The sequence below is a fragment of the Schistocerca americana genome, chromosome 1 (assembly GCF_021461395.2).
Source record: "Schistocerca americana isolate TAMUIC-IGC-003095 chromosome 1, iqSchAmer2.1, whole genome shotgun sequence".
Classification (NCBI taxonomy): Eukaryota; Metazoa; Arthropoda; class Insecta; order Orthoptera; family Acrididae; genus Schistocerca; species Schistocerca americana.
In genome coordinates this window covers 428315669-428337430 of record NC_060119.1, presented here as the reverse complement: position 1 = coordinate 428337430, position 21762 = coordinate 428315669, and the positions used below count along the sequence as shown (strand labels likewise).

Here is a 21762-nt window from a genome sequence, read left to right as displayed (position 1 = left end):
ACTGTTTGCCCCAAATATGACGCATCTGCTCCAGTACCTTCAGGATCATGTGGAGCTCTGCTGCAAAAATGGTATAATTGTCAGCAAGGTGAATCCTGGTGACATGGTCAGGGAACACAACAGAGCAGCCACCAGTGTAAACTACTGTGAAACCATTATGCACATCTAAAGTGTTAAAATAAAAGTGAGACTGGAATGTAAAATCTGGCTTACTATTTTTCTTAAAATTAGTCAAGTCTAAAACAAGTGTGGGTCTCTGGAGGAGCCAAGGTGAAAATCTGCTTCAACCTCAATGTAAAACATATAAATCTCAAAAAGATAATCCTATGAGTGAATCCCATAGGGGCTTATTGCTTGTTGCTGATTACAATAAAGCTGTGCCAATGGAAGCCGAGCAACGGTATGGTATGCACATGTATATCGTGTGGACAGAGTTTTATATACATGTCACATCATAAGAAGCCATTGACTGTTCTAAAGTGGTGGTTCACCAGCCTCTGCACAGAGATGTGGTATGGTGCTTGTCCTGAATGCCCCAGTGGCCAATCGAGTCCCTTCATGATGCATCATGTCCAACATATTTAAATAAGAAGGCCTCACAGGCCTACACACCGTGCATCCATAATTGAGCTGAGATCGCATAAATTCCCCGTAAAACCGGAGCGGACAAGTCATGTCTGCTCCCCATGTACTGTGGTTAAGACTTTTTAAAATATTGAGAGTCGTAAGTGACCATTTCTTCAGGTTTTTAAGATGTGGCAACTATGTAAATTTAGTCAAATATTAGGCCCAGAAACCTCAGCAGGTGTGTGTAAAATTAACAATAGTGTTCCTCATCCCTCAACTCAGGAAAGTTTAAAATGTAACGAGAACATTGAAAAACAAAAACCAGACTTCTCTGTTGAAAACTTAAATCACTCTCCTGCACCCATTCACATTGAAGAGTTAAGTTGCAACTGATGTGTTGTCATTGCAAGGCTTGAAGAAGAGCAAAACACAGAAGTCATCCACAAACAAAAGACACTGGACAGGACTTTTTACTACTGACATAATGCTATCAACAGCTATGGCAAAGACAGTCACACTTAAAACACTACCTTGAGGGAGACTGTTCTCCTGTACAAAGCGGTCAGACAGGACATCACCGACACTGTATCAAAAGTACAGTGGCGAAAGTAAGGACCAATAAAGATGGGAAGACAACCAGGAAAACCCCATTGTGTAGCTGCTCAAGGATAAGATGCCGACGCAGGAAAGCTTGTTGAATAGCCACTTCCAGGAGGGCCAGATTATCATGAACCCATACTGAAAGCGACTAAGGAGTTGCGTGAATTCTAAGATCCAGACAAGGCGGCAGTTGACCATCCACTACAAGGTATTTCCCATGCAGCTAGTGAGGGCAACACTGCAAAAACTACTTGGGCACAAATGGTCTTTTCCAGGTATTAAAAAAGGAATCAAAATGGCCTAACACCATGAATTGGGAGACTGACCTGATGCCCAAATTACATTAAAAAATGCAAGGAGGCTATCTTTGTTTCAGCCTGTGAGGTGTTGCAGCATACTGTAATGGATTCTGTCATGACCAGGGGATGTGTCATGAGCTGCAGACAATGCAGAATCCATCTCCCACATGGAAAATGGGTAGTTGTAATCTTCATCAGAGGTGGACCGGAAGTCCAAACTGCTCCTCTCAGCAACCGCTCTATGGTGCTGGAAACGTGGATCCTGACTGGTGGTTGCAGTAACTATGGCAAAGCAGGCCTCCATCGTCTGGACAATGTCTTGTGGACTGGTTTGGAGAGTGCCGTTCCACACTACAGCAGCCATGGGACACCTCCCTACTCTCCCAGAAATACTCCTGATGGTCTCCCATACCACAGAGCTCTTTGTGGGAAGATTAATGGTGTTCAGCAACCACTGCCATTACCTCTTCTTGCTCTCTTGAATAATCCGTCGACATTTCACTTTCACCATCTGAAAGGTTGCAAGATTCTCTGCAGTCAGTCAACACTTGAACCTACACTGAGCAGCACACCTACCTCTGATTGTAGAGGGGCATTCGTCACTCCTTCAAGAGACAGGCTGCCACTTTAATTGTCCTGTGGACTGTGGAACGGATGCTTCAGTAGCGTTGTGGATCATGTTGGTAATATGAGCCACCAGCCCTCAACACTGACATGATGTTTAAACTATGCCAGCTGACTGTAAAGTGTCGAGTTTGCTCTACAGAGCACCCATTGTGGCGGTTTCCTTTCGGGTTCCACCCTATCCGGCAAGTGGCTCCAAATCGGGAAGTAGCAATGTTCAAGAAGAGTGTGGAGGAGATGACCTCTGGAGAATTGTCGAGGGATGTCAGGAATACTGTAGCCATGTTTATCTTGTGCTGGTGAAAAGATGAGCCTGGGGTACCTAGGAAATTGGTGACAGACACTGTGTGCTGGGTAACTGAACTGGTACTTATCTGCAGATTGATTGATCCTCACACATGAGAATCAGCAGAGAAAAATCTGGGGACAGTTTTGGCATTATTTTGCAAGGATTTGGTTCCATCTACATTGCAGTAGGCACCAAAACTCCACAGAGCCTTATGAAATAGCATGTTTTACCATTAACAGCATGAAAACAAAACAAATCTAAGTTACTTTGGAATTGCTAAACCTATAATGTTTGCGATCACACTTGCCAATTAAAATCAAGAGACACTAAACCACCTGTTTAGTACCAGAAATGCACGAAAATTCTGCGATGAAAAAAATTCCTGTACTCCACATTCCACGACAGACAAATACTCCTTACTGATAGCCTCCCCTCATTCACACAATTGCTTCTTTATGGTTATAGTGATACAAAAGCAATCACAAACAGTTGGCTTTTATTAACAATTTACAATTCAATTTTATTACACTGCAGACTAAACTTTCCAGTTAAGCTACCCCCCCCCCCCCCCCCCTTTCCTTCCTTCAGTTCCTTACTACAATTTAGCTCAAAAGCAAACTGGTGGATATTTATTGTATTGACAACACTGGTTCTCAGGATTTATTGACAACACTAATTCTCAGCATTTACATTTTCTTCCACGGCAAAGAGAAGAAGGCTGTGAGTTATGGGGGAGGGAGGGGGATGGGTGAGAGAGAGAGAGAGAGAGAGAGAGAGAGAGAGAGAGAGAGAGAGAGAGAGAGAGAGAGAGAGAGAGAGAGAGAGAGGGGGGGGGGGGGGTTCAAATTATACCCCAAAAATTGCTTACTTATTTGAAAAGAGACTCATAATCAGAATTACAAACTTCCAGCATGCTGGACTAGCTCTCGGTCAGCAACTTCTATTAAACAGTACAATGAAAAAGCTGCAAATTTTACGTTATGATGACTAGTTTCAGGCTGAGACCCATTTTCAAATCATTGTAACATAATCAACAATAGTCTTTCCGAATATGTGAAAACCATGTAAAAAATGTGCAACGAGCAGTTGCAATGCATAGATAACCCACTGCACCCTCATTTGCTATCTGTATGTACTGTAACCATTCGTTGCACGTTTCTGACATGGTTTTAACTGCTTTGGAAATACTATTTCTGAGTATGTTACGGCGCTCTGGAAGTGGTTCTCGGCCTGAAACTAGTCATCAAATAAATAAACAAAGTAAAATTTGCAACTTGAGCTGTCTTTCTGTTGTATGGAAATGGGTTTGCCTCAGACTGCAACAGTTTGCAGCAGCAACTGCACAAAATTACCATACAAATATTTATGTATCAGTTTAATGAAACATTGAACATATTCATCACTGTTAACATGTTTAATACAGAAACAACTGATACAAAATAATTACATACTTTTGTTATCTTTACAACTGAATGTTTATGAATAATTGTACTTTATTATCCTACCCATACTTTTTACTTCAAATGGGATTAGAAACAGTGATGTTTAAATGTCATTAGTCAAAGACAAGGAACTCACCAATGAAAGCAGCATTCTTACAAAACGTGTAACACAAGAATGATTTCCAATTTTATTTGGATCTGGCTCTTCTTCTGTATCACCATCGCTCTTTAAATACAAAGGAGCATGATTTGGCCTATCAAAAGAAACAATTTTTGAAATGTTACCGATCTGTGCTTTGCATAAAGACTTAAATCGCATAAAGTGTATTTATTATACAGAAGAGTAACAAATTAACTGTACAGGTCACTATCAATGATTAAAGTTGTACAATATTTTTGTCAAAAGAGATGAAAAATATTATTAAATAAATAAACAAACATATTTTTAGAAAGTAGTTAAACAGTACCTGTTAAGCAATACATTTTGTACAGTGAAGTACAGGTCTGATAAAAAATGTATGAGAATAACAGAAAAATAATGGAAATTACTGGATGGAACAATACATAAAACAGAGGAAAGGCAACCACTCGCCTATAGAGGATCAATGTGTAGAGCCACAGTAGCACATTACAGAAAACAGCATTCACATTAGCTTTTGAGCACTAGCTCTTTTTCTCACAACAGTACACACATTCACACACAGACACCAGAACAAACACTCCTGTTGCCACTGCAAGATCATTAAAACTCAATTATTGAAAGCAGTTGACTGAGCTGGTTGAGGTGGGGAGGGGGAAGTGGGAAAGAGAGAGGTTTTCTTGACAGATACATTCACGGCCCCACAACAAGAGAAAGAAGTTCAGAGAGTGCAACAGAAGGAGATGTAGGAAAATGTAGAGGGGAGGACAGCGGTGGTGGCGGCAGTGGTGATGGTGGTGGCGGTGGTAAGTTCCTATGGGACCAAACTGCTGAGGTCATCGGTCCCTAGGTCTACACACTACTTAATCTAATTTAAACTAACTTACACTAAGGACAACACACACACCCATGCCCAAGGGAGGACTCAAACCTCCAACGGCGGGAGCCGACTGAAGAAGGAGAGAGAGGTGAAGATGAAGAGGGAGAGAGGGAGGAGATAGAAGGGAGAGGGGTTGAAAAAAGAAGTTATGCTGAGGGTGGAAGGGGGAGGGAGGGGGTGAGAGTGGTCGCAAGGGGGGAAGAGGGAGAATACCTGGATTTGAGGGGGGGAGGGGGGAGATGAAGAATGGTGAGAGAAGGCAGTGCATAATCTGAATGCAGAAGGAGTGGTATAGATAGAATAGAGAAGAGAAAACCTAAGGTAAGGCAATGTAAACAGGTTAGTGGAGATTTAGGCCAGATAAACCGCGAAAGAGCAGGAGACGTTGGAGATACAATTCCCATCTGCGCAGTTCAGAGAAACTTGGTCTGGAAGAGAGTATCCAAATGGTTCATGTAGTGAAGCAGCTGTTGCAGTCATTTGTGTGGAGATGTGCAGCAAGCGGGGCAACTGGAGGGTCAAGTTTGTGATTTACCACAGTTTGACAGTGGCCGTTCATGTGACTAGATGGTTGGTTACTTGGCAAGACCACACAGAATGCTGTAAAGTAGCTGCAGCATAGCTGATATATAACAGGGCTGCTTTCACAAGTGATCCCGCTTTTTATTTAGCAGGAAATGGCTGTGATTGGACTGGGGTAGGAAGTGATGGGTGGTTGTATACAACAGGTCTTACATCTGGACCAATCCCAAGGCAGTGACCCATGGGGTGCAGGACTGGGAGTAGGGTTGGAATAGGGATAGACAGGGATACTCTGTACATTGAGTGGGCAGTTGAACATTACTTTGGGGCATGTGGCTAGGATATCTCTTGCTTCAGAGCATGACGTGAGGAAGTCGAAGCCCTTGTGGAAGACGTGGTGGAGCTTTTCAAGACCAGGCTGATAATGGGTCATCAAAGGATGCTGACTGGTGGCTGGTTAACAGGTTTACTGGTGTGAGGGGAGCAGATGGCATGGGAGACTTGTTTTGGATGAGCTGGATAGGACATTGTCAGTCAGTAAATGCTCTGGTAAGGTTATAGGTTTATTTCGAGAATTTCTGCTTTCCACTGCAGTGCCCACAGATAGCGAGGTTCCCAACGTCATCCTGACACCAACCCAAAACCTCTTTCCTAATATTCCCCACAATTATTTCACTTTCGAAAGCCAGATCTACAAGCAAATCTGTGGTATTATCATTGGTACTGGCACAGCACCATCCTATGGCTACTTATAAAAATAAGTTGCTTTAGGATGTCACCATCTAGAGGAATATTTCTTGTCCTATTAATTAACTGTCTGGTCCAAACTCACTGATGGAAATTTCATGGTCTGGATTCACAGCAAGGACAGCTTTTACTCCTCCCCTCCAAAACGTCAACACCTATTCCAAAATCCACTTCACCTTGCCCTTCTCAACTCATAAAACCACTTTCCTAGATGTCGATCTCCATCTATCAGATGCATCAGATGCATCTGTTCGTATCAAGTGCGCTAACCACCAACAGTACATCCACTCTGACAGTTGTGGCCCATTCCATGTCAAAAAGTCTATTCCTTATAGCTTTGTTCTCCATGGACACTGCATCTGCAGTGGAAATCAGGAATATTCAAAATATACTATATCAGAACCTTTACTGACAGACAATATCCTATCCAGCTTATCCACAAACAAGTATCCCTTTCCATCTGCTCCACTGACATTAGCCACTGACCAGTGCTTCTCTAATCATCCAGTGCCAACCTGGCCTGGAAAAGCTAAATCACATCCTCCACCGGGTCTTTCACTACCTCAAGTTTTCACATTTTTACAAAGAGCATATTTGGTAGTGGTACAAATTACAAATGAGGAAAAACAATAAGTACCTCAGCCTACTCTCTCTCTCTCTCTCTCTCTCACACACACACACACACACACACACACACACACACACACACACACGCACGCTCTGTCTCTCTGTGTGTGTGTGTGAGAGAGAGAGAGAGAGAGAGAGAGAGAGAGAGAGAGAGAGAGAAGAAGAAGAAGAAGAAGAAGAAGAAGAATGAATACATTTGTTTTCGTTATTACCTTAACCTTTGTATAACGTGTATACATAGTCGCTGAAACATCTGCCTTACAATTTGATTTGGGCATTTGATAAGTATCTGTACAGGCCACCAATCATTTTCTGCCATATGACCAAGAAACCATTCACAAGCAGCTTGTGATGCATTGAACTGCTTTGTTAAAAGTTCCACCCACTGCACCATCGTTGGCTATAAACAAAAAGGGCACATGTGTTTCATGAAAGTTTCCTGGTGGATTGAGTAGTCTATCACTTTTCAGGCATGGATCTGGGATATTATTAAATATTGTCAGCTGACAACCTTTAGCAATTCTCAAGATGAGTCGCTTGTATGATTATCTCTGTTATCCCTAATGTATGTGCTTTTTTTCCACAATGTAAAGTGCCTTAAAAATCTTGCAAGTGACTCACCTCGAGAATGGTTGAAAGGCTGTTGTCCAAAATACTGGAACAAGATTTAATAATATCCCACATGCAGTCCCAAAAAATGATGAAAAAATGAGCACAATTAACATACATAGATATATAAGGACAAAGAAATAGCGGAGGTATCAATATACAGTTGCATTTGTGTATGTGTATATTTATCTGATTCATATAATCTTCCCACTATGACTTTACACAAATTATTCTCTAGTCATCACACACACACAAATGAACATATGGGCTAATTATGTGTGTAAAATAAAGTATTTCTACACAAGGATTAAAGTTTATTTCCAACACATTCAGTATAGAGGTTTAAAGCCATCAGTATCTCACCTACTTCCATGCAAAGACATAGGAGGGTCATTCAATAATTAAAGAGACAAATTGGTCTGGGGAAAAAACTGTTAGCAGGGCAAGTTTGGTACTTTTATGGCTTTAAGTTGGCATCACTGGGATGAGTCCTGATCAGGTGATGTATCTACATTGTTTTGTTTATAACCTCTAAAATACATTTCAAGATGTCGAGTCCGCTTGAAACGTCCACCTTACTTAACAACGTTCTGTTATTCATTTTTTACTTGCTGAAGGCAAGAAACCAGTGAATATATACTGTAGAATACCTAAAGTTTATGGTGAAGGTTGTATGAATCAAGCAAATTTTTACAAGTGTGTAGAGCAGTTAAAAAATGGTCGTGATTCAGTAACTGACGAAACCATTCTGGCCGACCAGTTGCAGTTTCAACTCCCTGACTTGAAAGTCGAATTAATGACATTATTCATGCCGACCGACGTGTGACTGTGGAAATGATAGTTGATAAGGTTCAAGTAAGTACTGGTACGGTTCATAGCATTATCTGTAACAAGCTGAAGTACCACAAAACATGTGCAAGATGGGTCCCAAAGGAGTTGACGTGGCTACAAAAGGAAACGAGGTTGAGAGTGAGCACAGAGCTAAAGGAACATTACGAAAGAGAAGGTGAGCACTTCTGCAACAAAATTTTAACTTGTGATGAAACTTGGGTTCACTATTATGGGCCAGAATAAAAAAGACAAAGCATGGAGTGGAAGCACACCAGCTCACCTGTCAAGAAAAAATTCAAAACCCAAGTATCAGTGGGAAAAGTTATGTTGATGGTGTTTTGGGAAGCTGAAGTTCCAGTTTTTTGTGATTATCTCTAAGAGCAGCGTACAATGAGCAGCCAATACTACTCGGATTTGCTTTTGAACAAGGTGAAGGCAGCCATATGAGAGAGAGATGTTGTGGATCTCAGAGGAGAGGTGTGATTCACCAGCAAGACAATGCATGTCTTCATATTGTTTAACTAACCCAGAAACCATACACAAAATGGGCTGGAAAGTACTGGCTCATCCCCTTACAGTCCTGATTTAGCACCTAGTGATTTCTATTTGTATGGTACACTGAAGGAGGCATTACGTGGGAAGAGCTTCCAGGACAACGAGGATGTGAAAAAGTTTGTGGGAAATTGGCTCAAGCATCAAGATAAACAGTTCTTTGCAGCCGGAATAAAAAAGCCTGTAGCCTGTTGGAACAAGTGCATAAATGTTCAAGGAGATTATGTTGAAAAGGAGAAAAAGTAATGTTTTGTAAAAATGAACCCCTTTCTTCTCCAGACCAATTTTTATCTTTAACCCTTTAACTGCTCTGGACATGTTAATGCATGCACCTTTCTACCTGTCCCTGTGTGCTGTGAACATGTTTACGCGCGACACCAGTCCTTCTACCTGGTACTCTAAATGTGTCTATGTGTAGAAACGTTCAGAGCACCAGGTAGAAGGATTGGCAGCACGCGTAAACACGTACAGAGCACACAGGGACAGGTACAAAGGCGAGCGCTTTAATACGTCCAGAGCAGTTAAAGGGTTAATTACTGAATGACCCTCATAGTATTAAAACCAATTTCATTCAGCAAATAAAAAATTACCTTAAAACAACAGGTTATTCAAATCCTAAATGACAATCACAACTCTGTATCTGTGTCACAAAATCTGCAAAGATTGAGCATATAGTTCCCTCAAAATACATATATACATTCAGAAAGACCTTTAGCTCATCTTTAGAGTTGGCCAAAATGGGATCCTATTGTTCTCTAGAGTAAATCTCACTTTACTCAGCCGAAGACCCTCACAAAATCTATAAAGATCATATACATTGGACAGTTTTGTTATCTGCATTAATCTAACACCGAAGATCATGATGGCTGTTCCTTGGTTGAGTATAAAACAGCACTGTTCTACAGGTAAAGATTTTTCAGCCTTAGGGGTATCAAGCGACTAGACAGAATTTTACCATCAACTGAGAGCAGTGTAAGTCCATGATAATTGCAACAATCGGATCTGTCACTATTTTTAGAAATGTTTATAATTAATATTCTTCTGTGGTCAACAGACATGGTTTCAGTTGTCCATATTTTAGTTGCAAATAATGGATAACTGTGGGTTTCTCCCGTATCTACAGCACCTTCATTATCTTAACTTTCCTAAATATTGTCTGTGGAATCTGACATGGAAACTAATTACCAATATACTGATGGTAGCTCTTCTGAATTATTATGTTCAATCAATCTTAAACCAACTGTTCTTTTTTAATCACTGGTAGATCATTATTATTTAATTATCTGTGTACAGTTTGTGTGTCCAATTTTTAACACTGGTAAGTGTTCAACAAAAAAATAAGTTTAGGAGCAAAACAACATAAACATGTCAGTTTCTATTTACCTTTTCTTTAGCATGGATAAATGTCTCCACAAAAAATGATGTGGACAATTGAGCAGCCATTTCTGTAATATCGGACTGCAGGCTGATGAGAGTCTGAGGAATGTATCCACATACTTGCCACATAAAGCTGGAAAACAACAATACACATTTAGTATCTGTATTACACATAGTATCAATCAAAATTTAAGAGTGTGTGAAACAAGTCACTAATCTTTCTAGCCACATGGCACATCAGTAGATGTCAAGTCTTACTTCCAACACACACACACACACACACACACACACACACACACACACACAAAAGCACACTTGGAGAACACACACAAAAGCACACTTGGAGAAAAAAGGGAGCAGAACACACATTTTCGATGGGATAATATAATCCGCTTTAGCCCGGATCATTTACTTATAAAATCTGAAGATTTTGGGAGCTATCTCCATGTTTATCATCAGAAGTGTAGCTGCTGTTAAATTTCAAATTACTTCTCTAAGGATGCAGTGCTCCTGATTCTAGTAACTGTTTCTATTCCAGTCCAGGCTCTTCCAGTTTGAGTATTACCCGTGGGCAGCCAGGTGCCTGCAGTCAGAAGTGGAAAGGAAAAGGCAAACAGCTTAAGTGTGGTAGTCAATACTTTCCACACAACAATGCCAGCTACTGGTTTTGACCACAACTAACAAAGTATAATCACTATGAGATGTGTTTGAATTGTCTGTCAATCTACTAACATTTTGTAACATTTATGGAACATGACATCTTTTTATTCGCAACTGATGCAATATTTTGTTCAGACCCCATTTTTCCATATGACACACACAATTCTTCAGTGCTGGATGTGAATCTGCAATCTTTCTGTAGTTTTTATCCTTATCATGACAGGAAGAAGCTGTTTCATTATGTTGATCTGCAGATTTGATGTCAGGTTTATTTCTGGGAAGCTTGGAAAATGCACTTCAAAATACCACAATAACAAATTATTCCTGCTTAATAACTCTCCTTGAACAGAATGCAGTTTTGTAAATTAGTAGATTGTAATAGAACTTTTGAAGATGTGGTATCTAGTGTGACAGAAAATGGTGTGATAAATAATTTAAATTCATTTTCTAGACTCCTTATGTTCTGAATTCTTGTCTCAAAACTGTGATAAAGTGATAGCATGTCTTGCTAAAAAATCACAATATCTGTGGTTGGGCACACTGTAGTGACAAAATACAGTACAGGTTGCTTTCCCAAGCTGCCTTTCAAATAGACTCAGTTCATCCGTGAACACAGTAACTTCATCGTACATGTAAATAATGAGTAAACACATCCCTTGAAACATCACTTAAGTTATTTTAAATATCTTATTTGATCAGTGAGGAAGGCTGTTTGCACCGACAGAACACGGAGCAAACATGGTGCAATAGGTCTGCATGGCCAGCTGCATGCGCTCGCCTGTGACCTATTGGGTAGAATTGGTACTATCTGTCCTACTAAATCAAATTGAAATACAAATCATTCCCTCCAATAGCAAAATAAGATATCATGATGTTATGCACTATTACATTTGGTACTAAACTTTCGGCAGAATGGGGAACAGTAGCTTCTTCCAGCAATACTGTTCCTGTTAACTAGAATACAAGCACTTGCGTAAGGACTTTTTTTTCTCCTAGAGCGTCTTTTACAGTACATAGTTTAAGCATACAACAAATGGTCAATGGGAATCAAAGAATTATGACTTACATTTAGATGGCTGTGCAGCATCAGGCTAATGCCATTCTGTACTTCAATGCTAAGTCTAATAGGACATACATAAAAATTGTGGCATTAAGATACTTTCACAGGTAAGAGATAATTTGAGTCTCCGGGTACCCAGGTTTAAAGCATTTTTGGCACAAGCTATGTAGACAAACAGTTCAGACCACTAGTGCACTCAATATCCCTGGCACATTCAATACTGACAAGCTGCCCAGCATAGGATGTAGCATTACCGTCATGTATATGGTTATAGGTGGAAGCTACAGTGAGGATGAAGACAGTTTTCAAAAGCCTGAAAGACTGTAATAGAACATGATGTAATACCACAGATGAAATATCACTCAAGAGACAAATGTCAAAATTCTCTGTTCTTATGATCTGGTCTCCAACTTAAAAATGAGAGTCTTTTGTTATCTATTCCTACAGGTGTTATGAGTTAACAATATTAAATTACAAAGACACACAGCTGATGAAAATATATAACAGGAAAATATAGACAAGCTGGGGCCTAACTGTAAATTAGGTCAAGAGACTCTTGAAGAGAGAGGCAAATCTTGCTATATCTGAAGTAGCATAGAAGCAGATGGAAAATGCATGAAAGGCATAATAGTAACAATTGTACAAGGGAAAAAACTTCCTACAAAAACAATATGAAAAGCTATGTTTGGGCCAAATCTCAAATAGAGTATGAAACAACTGATTATGACAGAAATGAAACAATTAGGAGTCTTCGTAATGTGGTGTTGCTGGAGATATTTGAGACACAGATCTCAAAATCAAATTTTAAAGAGCAAGGTATTTTGAAGGACAGATGTGGATGCGAACCATAAATTATTGGTTATGAACTGCAGATTAAAACTGAAGAAACTGCAAAAAGTATCAATTTTGTAAGATGGGACTTGGATAAACTGAATGAACAAGAGGTCATTGAAAGTTTCAGACGGAACATTTGGCAATTCTGGAGTGAAACAAGCAAAAGGATTACAATAGAAGATGATTGTGTAGCTTTGAGAAATAACATAGTGAAGGTAGCACAGGATCACATAGACCTAGTAGATATCCTTGGAAAAATCAGGAAATACTGAATTTAACCCATGAGATGAGAAATAAAGCAGGTGAAAATGAATACAAACGTCTAAAAAATGAGATTGACAGAAGAGACTGGTAGAAGCCGAACTCGGGAAAGATTAGTTTGAGTTCTGGAGAAATGTAGGGACACAGGAGGCAATACTGAGTCTACAATTTATCTTAGAAAATAGATTCAAGGACAAACCTATTTTATACTGTTTGTACATTTAGAGAAAGCTTTTGTCAATGTTGACTGAAATACACTCGAAGGTAGCAGGGATAACATACAGAGAGCAAAAAGTTATCTATGATTTGTGCAGAGACCGACTGCAGTTATAACAATTGAAGCACATGAAGGGAAATAGTGGTTGAGAATGGAATGAGACAGAGAATGGAATGAGACAGAGCTGTTACTTATCCTTGATGACTGAGCAAGCAGTAAAGGAAACCAAGGGAAAGCCTGGGAAGAGAATTCAAGTTGAGCGAGATGAAACAAAACCTCTGAAGTTTGCTAACATTATTGCAATTCTGTCAGAGAGAACAAAGGACTTGGAAATAAGGGTGTTGATAAAATATCGACATATTGGTATTTTTTCCAGAAAATATCGGTATAGATCAGTGGTACTTTTCCCCCGATGTATCGATACTTTGGTAAATACGGGGTGTATCAAAAAGAACCATCCAATTTGGCACATCAATATTTCTGAAACTAATAAACATATACAATGAATTTTGTTTACTGGTGAACGAGAAACTCAACAAGGTCCCCCCCCCCCAATACCTTTTATAGGTGTTCAATATGCATGGCATATGTCAATGCAGTATTCAAATTGTTCCCACACTGCAGGGAGCATGTCTTGAGTTACAGCTTCCACAGCTGCCGTTATGTGGTGTCTCAGTTCATTCACTGTGTTCATAAACAGAGTATTTCATAGCCCCCCCCCCCCCCCAAGAAATAATCATATACAGTCAGGTTCGGTGACGTTGGAGGCCAATAATGTAAAGCTGAATCATTTGGCACAGTGCAACCGATCCATCATTCAGTAATCCTTTGATTTAAAAACTCTCGCACTTCCATATGCCAGTGCGGCAGTGCCCCATCCTGCTGGTAAATGAAGTCATTCGAATCAGTCTGAAACTGTGGGAGAAAAAAAGTTCTGAAGCATATCGAGATATTCGCTTCCTGCAACAGTGTTCTTGGCAAAGAAAGAAAGAACCATACACCTTTTCCCATGAAACTGCACTAAACACATTAAATTTTGGAGAGTCCCTCTCTTGTTATACAACTTTGAGTGGTTGTTTCATACCCCATATTCTCACATTATGGCGGTTCACCTTTCCATTTAAATGGAATGTTGCCTCGTCACCTCCCATTAAGTGCGGAAGAAAACTGTCATCCTCCATCTTGCCAAGAACGAAATTACAGAACTCCACACATTGTTGTTTGTCACCTTCACAAAGAGCTTGTAGTAGCTAAATTTTGTATGGTTTCATGTGTAAAAGTTAATTCAACACATGCCAGATGGACATCGGGGGTACATTCAGCTGTCGAACTGCACAGCGAACAGACTTCTGCAGACACCAAGCTATGGCGGACATGTTCGACATCTGTGCCAGGCACTTGGGGATGGCCCGGCAAATTGCCTTTACAAAAACATTATGCTCCTTACACCAAGTGAGGCGTCATTTGACATTTACCAGCTTGACGTGTGGCTTATCAGCAGCCGCTCCACCATGAAATCCAGGTCCCCCCCTCCCCGCCGCAACTGTCATAGTACTTGCAGCGGGTCCTGACGCAGTTTGGAATTACTGTGTGATGCCTATTACACATTACGACCCTCTTCACCTGTCGGCGGTCTCTGTCAGTCAACAGATGAGGTCGGCCTGTACGCTTTTGTGTTGTACATGCCCCTTCACGTTTCCACTTCACTATCACATCGGAAGCAGTGCACCTCGGGATGTTTAGGAGTATGGAAGTCTCACATACAGACTTACAACACAAGTGACACCCAATCACCTGACCATTTTTGAAGTCCGCGAGTTCCGCGGAGGGCCCCATTCTGCTCTCTCAGGATGTCTAATGACTACTGAGGTCTATGATATGGAGTACCTGGGAGTAGGTGGCAGCACAATGCACCTAATATGAAAAATGTATGTTTTTTGGAGTGTCTGAATACTTTTGATCACATAGAGTTTCTCAAATAACATAATAGTTATGATTTTTTAAATCGGATAATTCTTTTTGATACATCCTGTATATAAAATTGTGCTTTTGAAAATGTAATAGAACATTATTTTATTTTCAGTGTGTGAAGGAGTCTTACTACTTATTAGGCTTTCATCACATCTAGTTCTCCTCTTTGTGTGAAGGAAGTGTAGATGGCACAAAGAAATAGTCCGACTGCAAAGGGGGGGGGGGCTGGCAGTGTGAATGGAATAAAAAGACTTCTGATATGGAGAAATAGCACACCAGTTGCATTAAGAAACAATTTTTAATGAAACTAGCGTGCCATTTCTTCACATCGGCATCTTTCAAAAAAGTTGCTGAAAAAAGATGAACAAAAATCTAAATGACAATATTGATATTGCTGGGGGCAGAGATGTGTGAGGGGTAATGCTGATATAATTGGCACTCGGCACTACCAACAAAAATTGCAAAATTTTACTTCATCAGACAATACTGATGTTACAACTGCTAGGTCTCTGGTGTTTGTAGAATAGAAAGAACAGGGAAGTTGGCATGAAGTGTTCCAGACAAATCCGTTATGTGACAAAATTGAATGATCGGTCCATTGGACACCTTTTATTGTGCCACTTACATGCAGTTATCATTGTTAGCAAAGTGACTATTATCAAGCAGAAAGTGCACCATTTTCCTTTCAATTCTTGCTGTAAGGGGGATAAGGATGCAGCTAGCTTGTTGACATACAGAATATCTAATAATAGATCAATACTTAAATATACACCTCTAAAACTGGCAGTATATTTACAATGTGCAGCTGATATTTTTCTCATCAATATATCAATGGTATGGATACTGTTTTGAAAAGAGGTTTAAGATGAACATCAGCAAATTAAAAGATGAGTAATAGAATGCAGCCAAAAGAAGTCAGGCCATACGGAGGGAATTACATTAGGAAATAAAACACTAAAAACAGTAGATGAGGTTAGCTATTTGGACAGCAAAATAACTGAAGATTGTTGAAGTATAGGGGATATAAAATGCAGGCTGGTAATAGCACAAAAAGCATTTCTGTAATTTAAAAAAAAGTATTTGCTAATATCTAATATAAATTCAAATTTTAAGAAATTTTTTCTAAAGCTATTTGTTTGGAATGGAGCCTATATGGAAATGAAACATGGATGACAAGCAGTTCAGACAAGAAGAGAATAGAAGCTTTAGAAATGTGGTGTAATAGAAGAACGCTAATCAAACGGGTAGTCTGAATAACAGATGAGGTCTATACAAGATGCAAAAATATACATTCAAAAAATTTAAATGAAGTAATTTGCAAGCATGCTGACTTGATCACTGTTATCTTTTTCTTCAGATTAAAATTGTTCTCATACTTAGAATTCATCATTACAATTTCAAATTTTGTGATATAAATAAAGCACACACACTAGCATGTTAAGAATTTAGCAAATGTTTCATTCTTCGCAGTAAGCCCTGTAAGTAATGTTAGGTGCTCCTCTGCCAGCCTTTAGACATCATGTTTATGCTCCAGTTGCACTAGTGCACATCGCCAGCAAACGTGGCTGGCTCTGAAAAACAAACCCACTGCCTACTTGTCAGCTACACTTGCACATTGAACCTGTACCTGCAGCTGGTTCACTACAGTGGCGTATTTGGTTCTCCCTAAGAGTGAATGGAAATGCTCATATGCACTTGTTGAGAAAGAGGCATGCACCTACATGCGTGCCTCTACTTGCATGTGGGGCAAGCATAGGTCCAAAGAAACTAGGTGTGATGTGCAGAGATGTAAATGCAGCCTTACAGTGTCTATGAAATACATGACAGTGTTATTCTTCCCCATCTTTAATTATTATTATAATTATTTTCAGATCAAATTGTTATGTCAGTTTTAAAAATAATCAAGCAATCTCTTTTCTTAGTACTTACTTGAAGTATGTATGTTCAAAGATGTTCTTATCCTGAAGGAAGTGCATGTTATCTTGCCAGATCCAGTCTTCAAGCTCTTTGCTAAGTTCAAATGTGGGTTGTTGCTGTGCTTTGGAAGCAGCAGGTGGTGAGGCAGCAGTGGCTGCTTGTGGTACTGTGAGAGCATCTGCCTCTGGTTCTTCCTTTGAGCCCCGCTGCTCTCCATCGCGGCTTACCCATTCATAGAACAGCATATATGCGCTATTTGTTTTTTCAAAGCTGAAGTCCATGAATTTATCTGTTACTGAGTCATATGTCTTGCTCTAAAAATTGAGGAGAAAACAAAAAGAAACAGTTGCAGATTATACATGGTTCAACAGTGTGGCTGATACTAGAAATATAGGACACGAAGAATTTTCATGGTACTGAATAGATAGAAATAGATTTCACAGAATGTATCTCCCTAATTAATTAAAACCCAGTATATCAGGTACAAGGTGCCACTTACATGTCCATTTTCTTTCACCCATATGTTCGCAAAACCTGAAATCCCAACCTAACTTCTGAAACCCAAACAAATCCAAATACAACAATGCTCAATTTAATGTCCTGGATATATGCAACTACAAGTTTCTTTTTCTAACATACAAAAGAATGGAACAAAAAACTGAGAATCTGTTGGGTGATGATCAGTTTGACTTTAGGAAAGGCGAAGGCACAAGAAAGGCAGTTGTAATGTTGCACTTAATAAGGAAAGCAGGACTTCAGAAAAATCAAAAGTCAATACATGTTCGTAGGATCTGTTGACCTACAAAAAGCATCCAACAATTTAAAATGGTGCTAGAAGTTCAAACTTCTCAGAAACTTAAATGTCTGTCATAGGGACAGATAGGTAATATACAATACTTACTAAATCAGCAAAGCTTCGCAATTGCCTAAATATATGTGGAAATTGGATATACATCCTAATTTACTTCTCCCCCCCCCCCCCCCCCCCCAACCTCTGTCTCTCCATCTATCTTCTCCTTCCCCTTCTCTCTTCATCTCTTTCCCCCATCTATCTTCTCCTTCCCCTTCTCTCTTCATCTCTTTCTCCAATGTCTCTTTATCCATCTCCTCTTTCCCCGTCACTACACCATTTCATGCCCCTTCCTCTCTTTCCATCCTGTCTTCCCTCCTCCCTCTCAACTTTAGCCTCGTTCATTGTTATTTCAAATATGTATTCCATAGTGCTATTTGAATCACAAGCCAATAAGCCATACACAAAATGTCTATGTTTTCTGTGAAAAGCAACTGAGAAGAAGAAAACGAAATTACAGATTGCTGTGTATTTAAAAATATATATATAATGACAATGAATACATACAGCAAAAACAATTTGCCTGACAGTGAGAACAAAAACAAAACTGCACAATTTCACAGCTGAGCACACCAAACATTTTCTTTCTTGAATTCGGTTTCAACAGGAAATGTGTACATTGTTGCCAATGGTCTTGTCGTAGCAGTACCACCGTTTCCTGTCAGATCACTGAAGTTAAGTGCTGCTGGGTTGGCTAGCACTCGGATGGGTGACTGTCCAGGCCTGCTGAGTGCTGTTGCCAAGCAGGGTGCACTCAGCTCTCGTAAACCCAATTGATGAGCTACTTGATTGACAAGTAACAGGTCCAGTTACGAAAACTGACAATGGCCAGGAGAAAGCCATGTTGACCAATTGCCCCTCTATATCCACATCCAGTGATGCATATTGGCTGAAGATGACACTGCAGTCGGTTGGTACTGTTTTAAAAATATGTAGCCCATGTCAGTCTCGATGTGTATTTGAGTATCATGTAAAAGTTTAAAGTAAATTGGTCAAGAACTTTTCAAGAAGTGCATCTTCATGTTTTTGCAGCGTAAAGACTGTTCCATAAAAGTTTGGGTATGCAGCCGGGTAAATTCAGTTTCTCCTGCTTCTAATATTTCGGCTGAATATGCCCAGCCATCTTCAGAGTGAGCCGAGGTGACTAACGCTCCAGCAGTTGCTCCGTCCTTTTAAACTCGAGGACCGAACCACTGTGTATGCGGCCAAAGATACACAAGGCGCCAGTGACATTGACAGGTAGCAAAGAGGTGTAACATATGCATGGAAATTAAATCTATGGCTGTGCAGTCGATCCAAATGGCGATATTGATGTGTCACTGAGAGCTGTACCGTCGTGACGTCTTTGTGATTTAATTACAGAAATTGCGTGATTCCATGCTTTGTCCAAGCTGAAGCCAATATCTCTATTAATTAAATTAGTCGCCAACCAAATTTCAATTGCTTCTTTCATTACTGAGTCCCAGAAAGATGAAGTTGAGGGTAAAATTTCGACATTATTGCACACCAATAGAGTGCCCAGTGTCAATACAGTGATCTGCCACCACAGATTTAGTAGGTTGTAAGACACGGGTGTACCTGTAGTGCTCTGTGCTTCTCTCCTGGACATTAAGTGTTGTCTGTCCAATGTATGAACGGCCACAGTCACAGGGGATCTTATAAACCCCAGGCTTCCGAAGCACCAAATTATCTTTTAATGGAACCCAGGAGTGCTGCAGTCTTTGGTGGAGGGCAAAAATCACTTTCACTTTGTTTCCTGAGGATCCATCCTATTTTTGATGAAAAGCTTCCCACATGTGGCAGGAAAGCCATGGATTTAAAACTTTCCGTGTCTTCCTCCGCTTTTCTTGTGCCCACTCAGAACTCTAGTACACAGAACACATGTCATTGCTGACGACAGCAGTCTGAAGGACGAGCTTCTACACCTGAGAAGAGTTTTTGATGCCAACAGGTAATCTCCACAGCAGATACATAAGGCACTACAAATGAAATCAAGAACCTGGTTGTAAGCTTGTACAGACACTGGCTCCAAAGCCTCAACATTCTACTTTGCAGTAACGAAATATCTCCATAATCAATAAAATATTTTAGGATTTTAATAATTTTAATATGAATAGTACATGGTTTGACAAACTTTACTGATTTAACTGATGCATATTTTAGATATACCAATTGAGTTTCTTTTATTTACGCGATTTTCTGTCATCAGTTTGTGTGGTGATAAATTTATATTTTTTGGAGTGTTATTTTACACAGAATTTATTTATAAGAACAATGTACTATTTATTATATTATATTATATGAAATATTTCATTAATGCTAACTCTGCAGTGTTAACTACCAATTCTGGCAAGCTATTGCTATGGTAATTCTGTCAATGATATAATGCTTACAGTATATATTCTTGTTTAATGTTGCCTTATTCAGCAGTTGATGTTCGTGCTCTTTCAGATATTGCTCTGTCTGCCTCCACCAAAAAAAACACAACAACAACAACAACAACAACAACAACAACAACAACTAAAGTCCACATGAATAGGCCATGAAGGCCCAACAGTACCGACCGACCACCATATCATCCTCAGCCAACAGGTGTGTATAAAGAGGAGCATGTGGTCAGCATACCGCTCTCCCTGCCATATGTCATTTCTGAGGCCGGAGCCACTATCTCTCAATCAAGTAGCTCCTCAGTTTGCCTCACAAGGGCTGAGTGCACCCCAATTGCCAACAGCACTCGGCAGACCGGATGGTCACCCATCCAAGTACTAGTCCAGCCCGACAGCGCTGAACTTGGGTGATCTGACAGGAACTGGTGGTACCACTGTGGCAAGGCCATAGCTGTTATTATTGTAGCTTTCATTTGAAATATTTTTTTAGCCATATTACCATCTCTTTGTACAGAACTCCCTCTGCATATGTATTACTATTGTACTGCTGTGCTTCAAGCCTGAAGATAATCTAAATTATAGATTGAAACTGGTTACCAAATAAACATTTATCGTGGTCAGGGCTGTTTTAATGAATTTTAACACTTTTAATCACTGTTCTCTATCCTGAACTGTCAGTACGCTAAATGCTCCTTTCAATAATTTATATCTTCATCATTTCTTCCATTTTTGAGAGGTCCCTACTTGCCTGGAGAAAAAAAAAATAAATAAAAAAATAAAAGAAACACACACATAAAAGAGATGCTTCCAAGATTGTGGAAGAATGCAGGAGGTTCTCTCTTCAATAAAAGTTAACCTTGTAATTTATTTCATTTACCTCTATCATGAAAGCCTCTATAAACTATCAAAATGATTACAGTTTCAAAACAAATTAACATTTTTAGGTTTAATGAGACACAAAGTGTAATCAAAAAATAATTGGAATTTTTTAATTTCTTTATACATACAATTTTCAGTATTTTTTTGTTTGTCTTGTTGCATGTTCCTGAGGTATGTTTGCATTTTCAGTTGTTTTTAATATTCAGTTTATTAATAAGAATTGAAAAGGTTATACGTGTTTACGAGTGCTTGGCAAATTCTTATGGTCGAAAAAGATGAATCAAAGAATCTGCATTAAACTTTTCTTGAAAAATGGAATAAAGTGGAGCACTACATTTGAAATGTTGAATGTGGCTTTTGACGAATCTACTATGAGTAAGATAAGAGTTTACAAGTGGTACAAATGCTTCAAAGAGAGCCGAGAAGATGTTGAAGACAATGATGACCACCACCCTGGATGCCCTAGCATGTAAGTTATTGATGGTGGTGTGGAAGAAGTAAAGAAAGTGGTTCTGTTGGTTTCAAAAAACTGCCAAATAACCATAAGAGAGTTGCTGATGATATCAGCATATCCTTTGACCATTCTGAGCAATATTTTCAGATCTTTTGTGATGAAAGGTG

General features: G+C 39.6%; 1 protein-coding gene across 1 annotated transcript in view; it reads right to left on the bottom strand.

Moving 5' to 3' along the window:
* The window catches only part of LOC124602586 (ubiquitin carboxyl-terminal hydrolase 34), a 499996-nt gene that overhangs the window by 130281 nt on the left and 347953 nt on the right, over positions 1–21762 (bottom strand). Inside the window, exons 34-37 of the mRNA XM_047136330.1 lie at positions 17038–17339; positions 10112–10238; positions 6949–7136; positions 3958–4075 (exon numbers count right to left, since the gene is read on the bottom strand). Of these exons, the coding sequence (XP_046992286.1) occupies positions 3958–4075; positions 6949–7136; positions 10112–10238; positions 17038–17339 (735 nt within the window). The remainder of the gene's footprint in view (positions 1–3957; positions 4076–6948; positions 7137–10111; positions 10239–17037; positions 17340–21762) is intronic.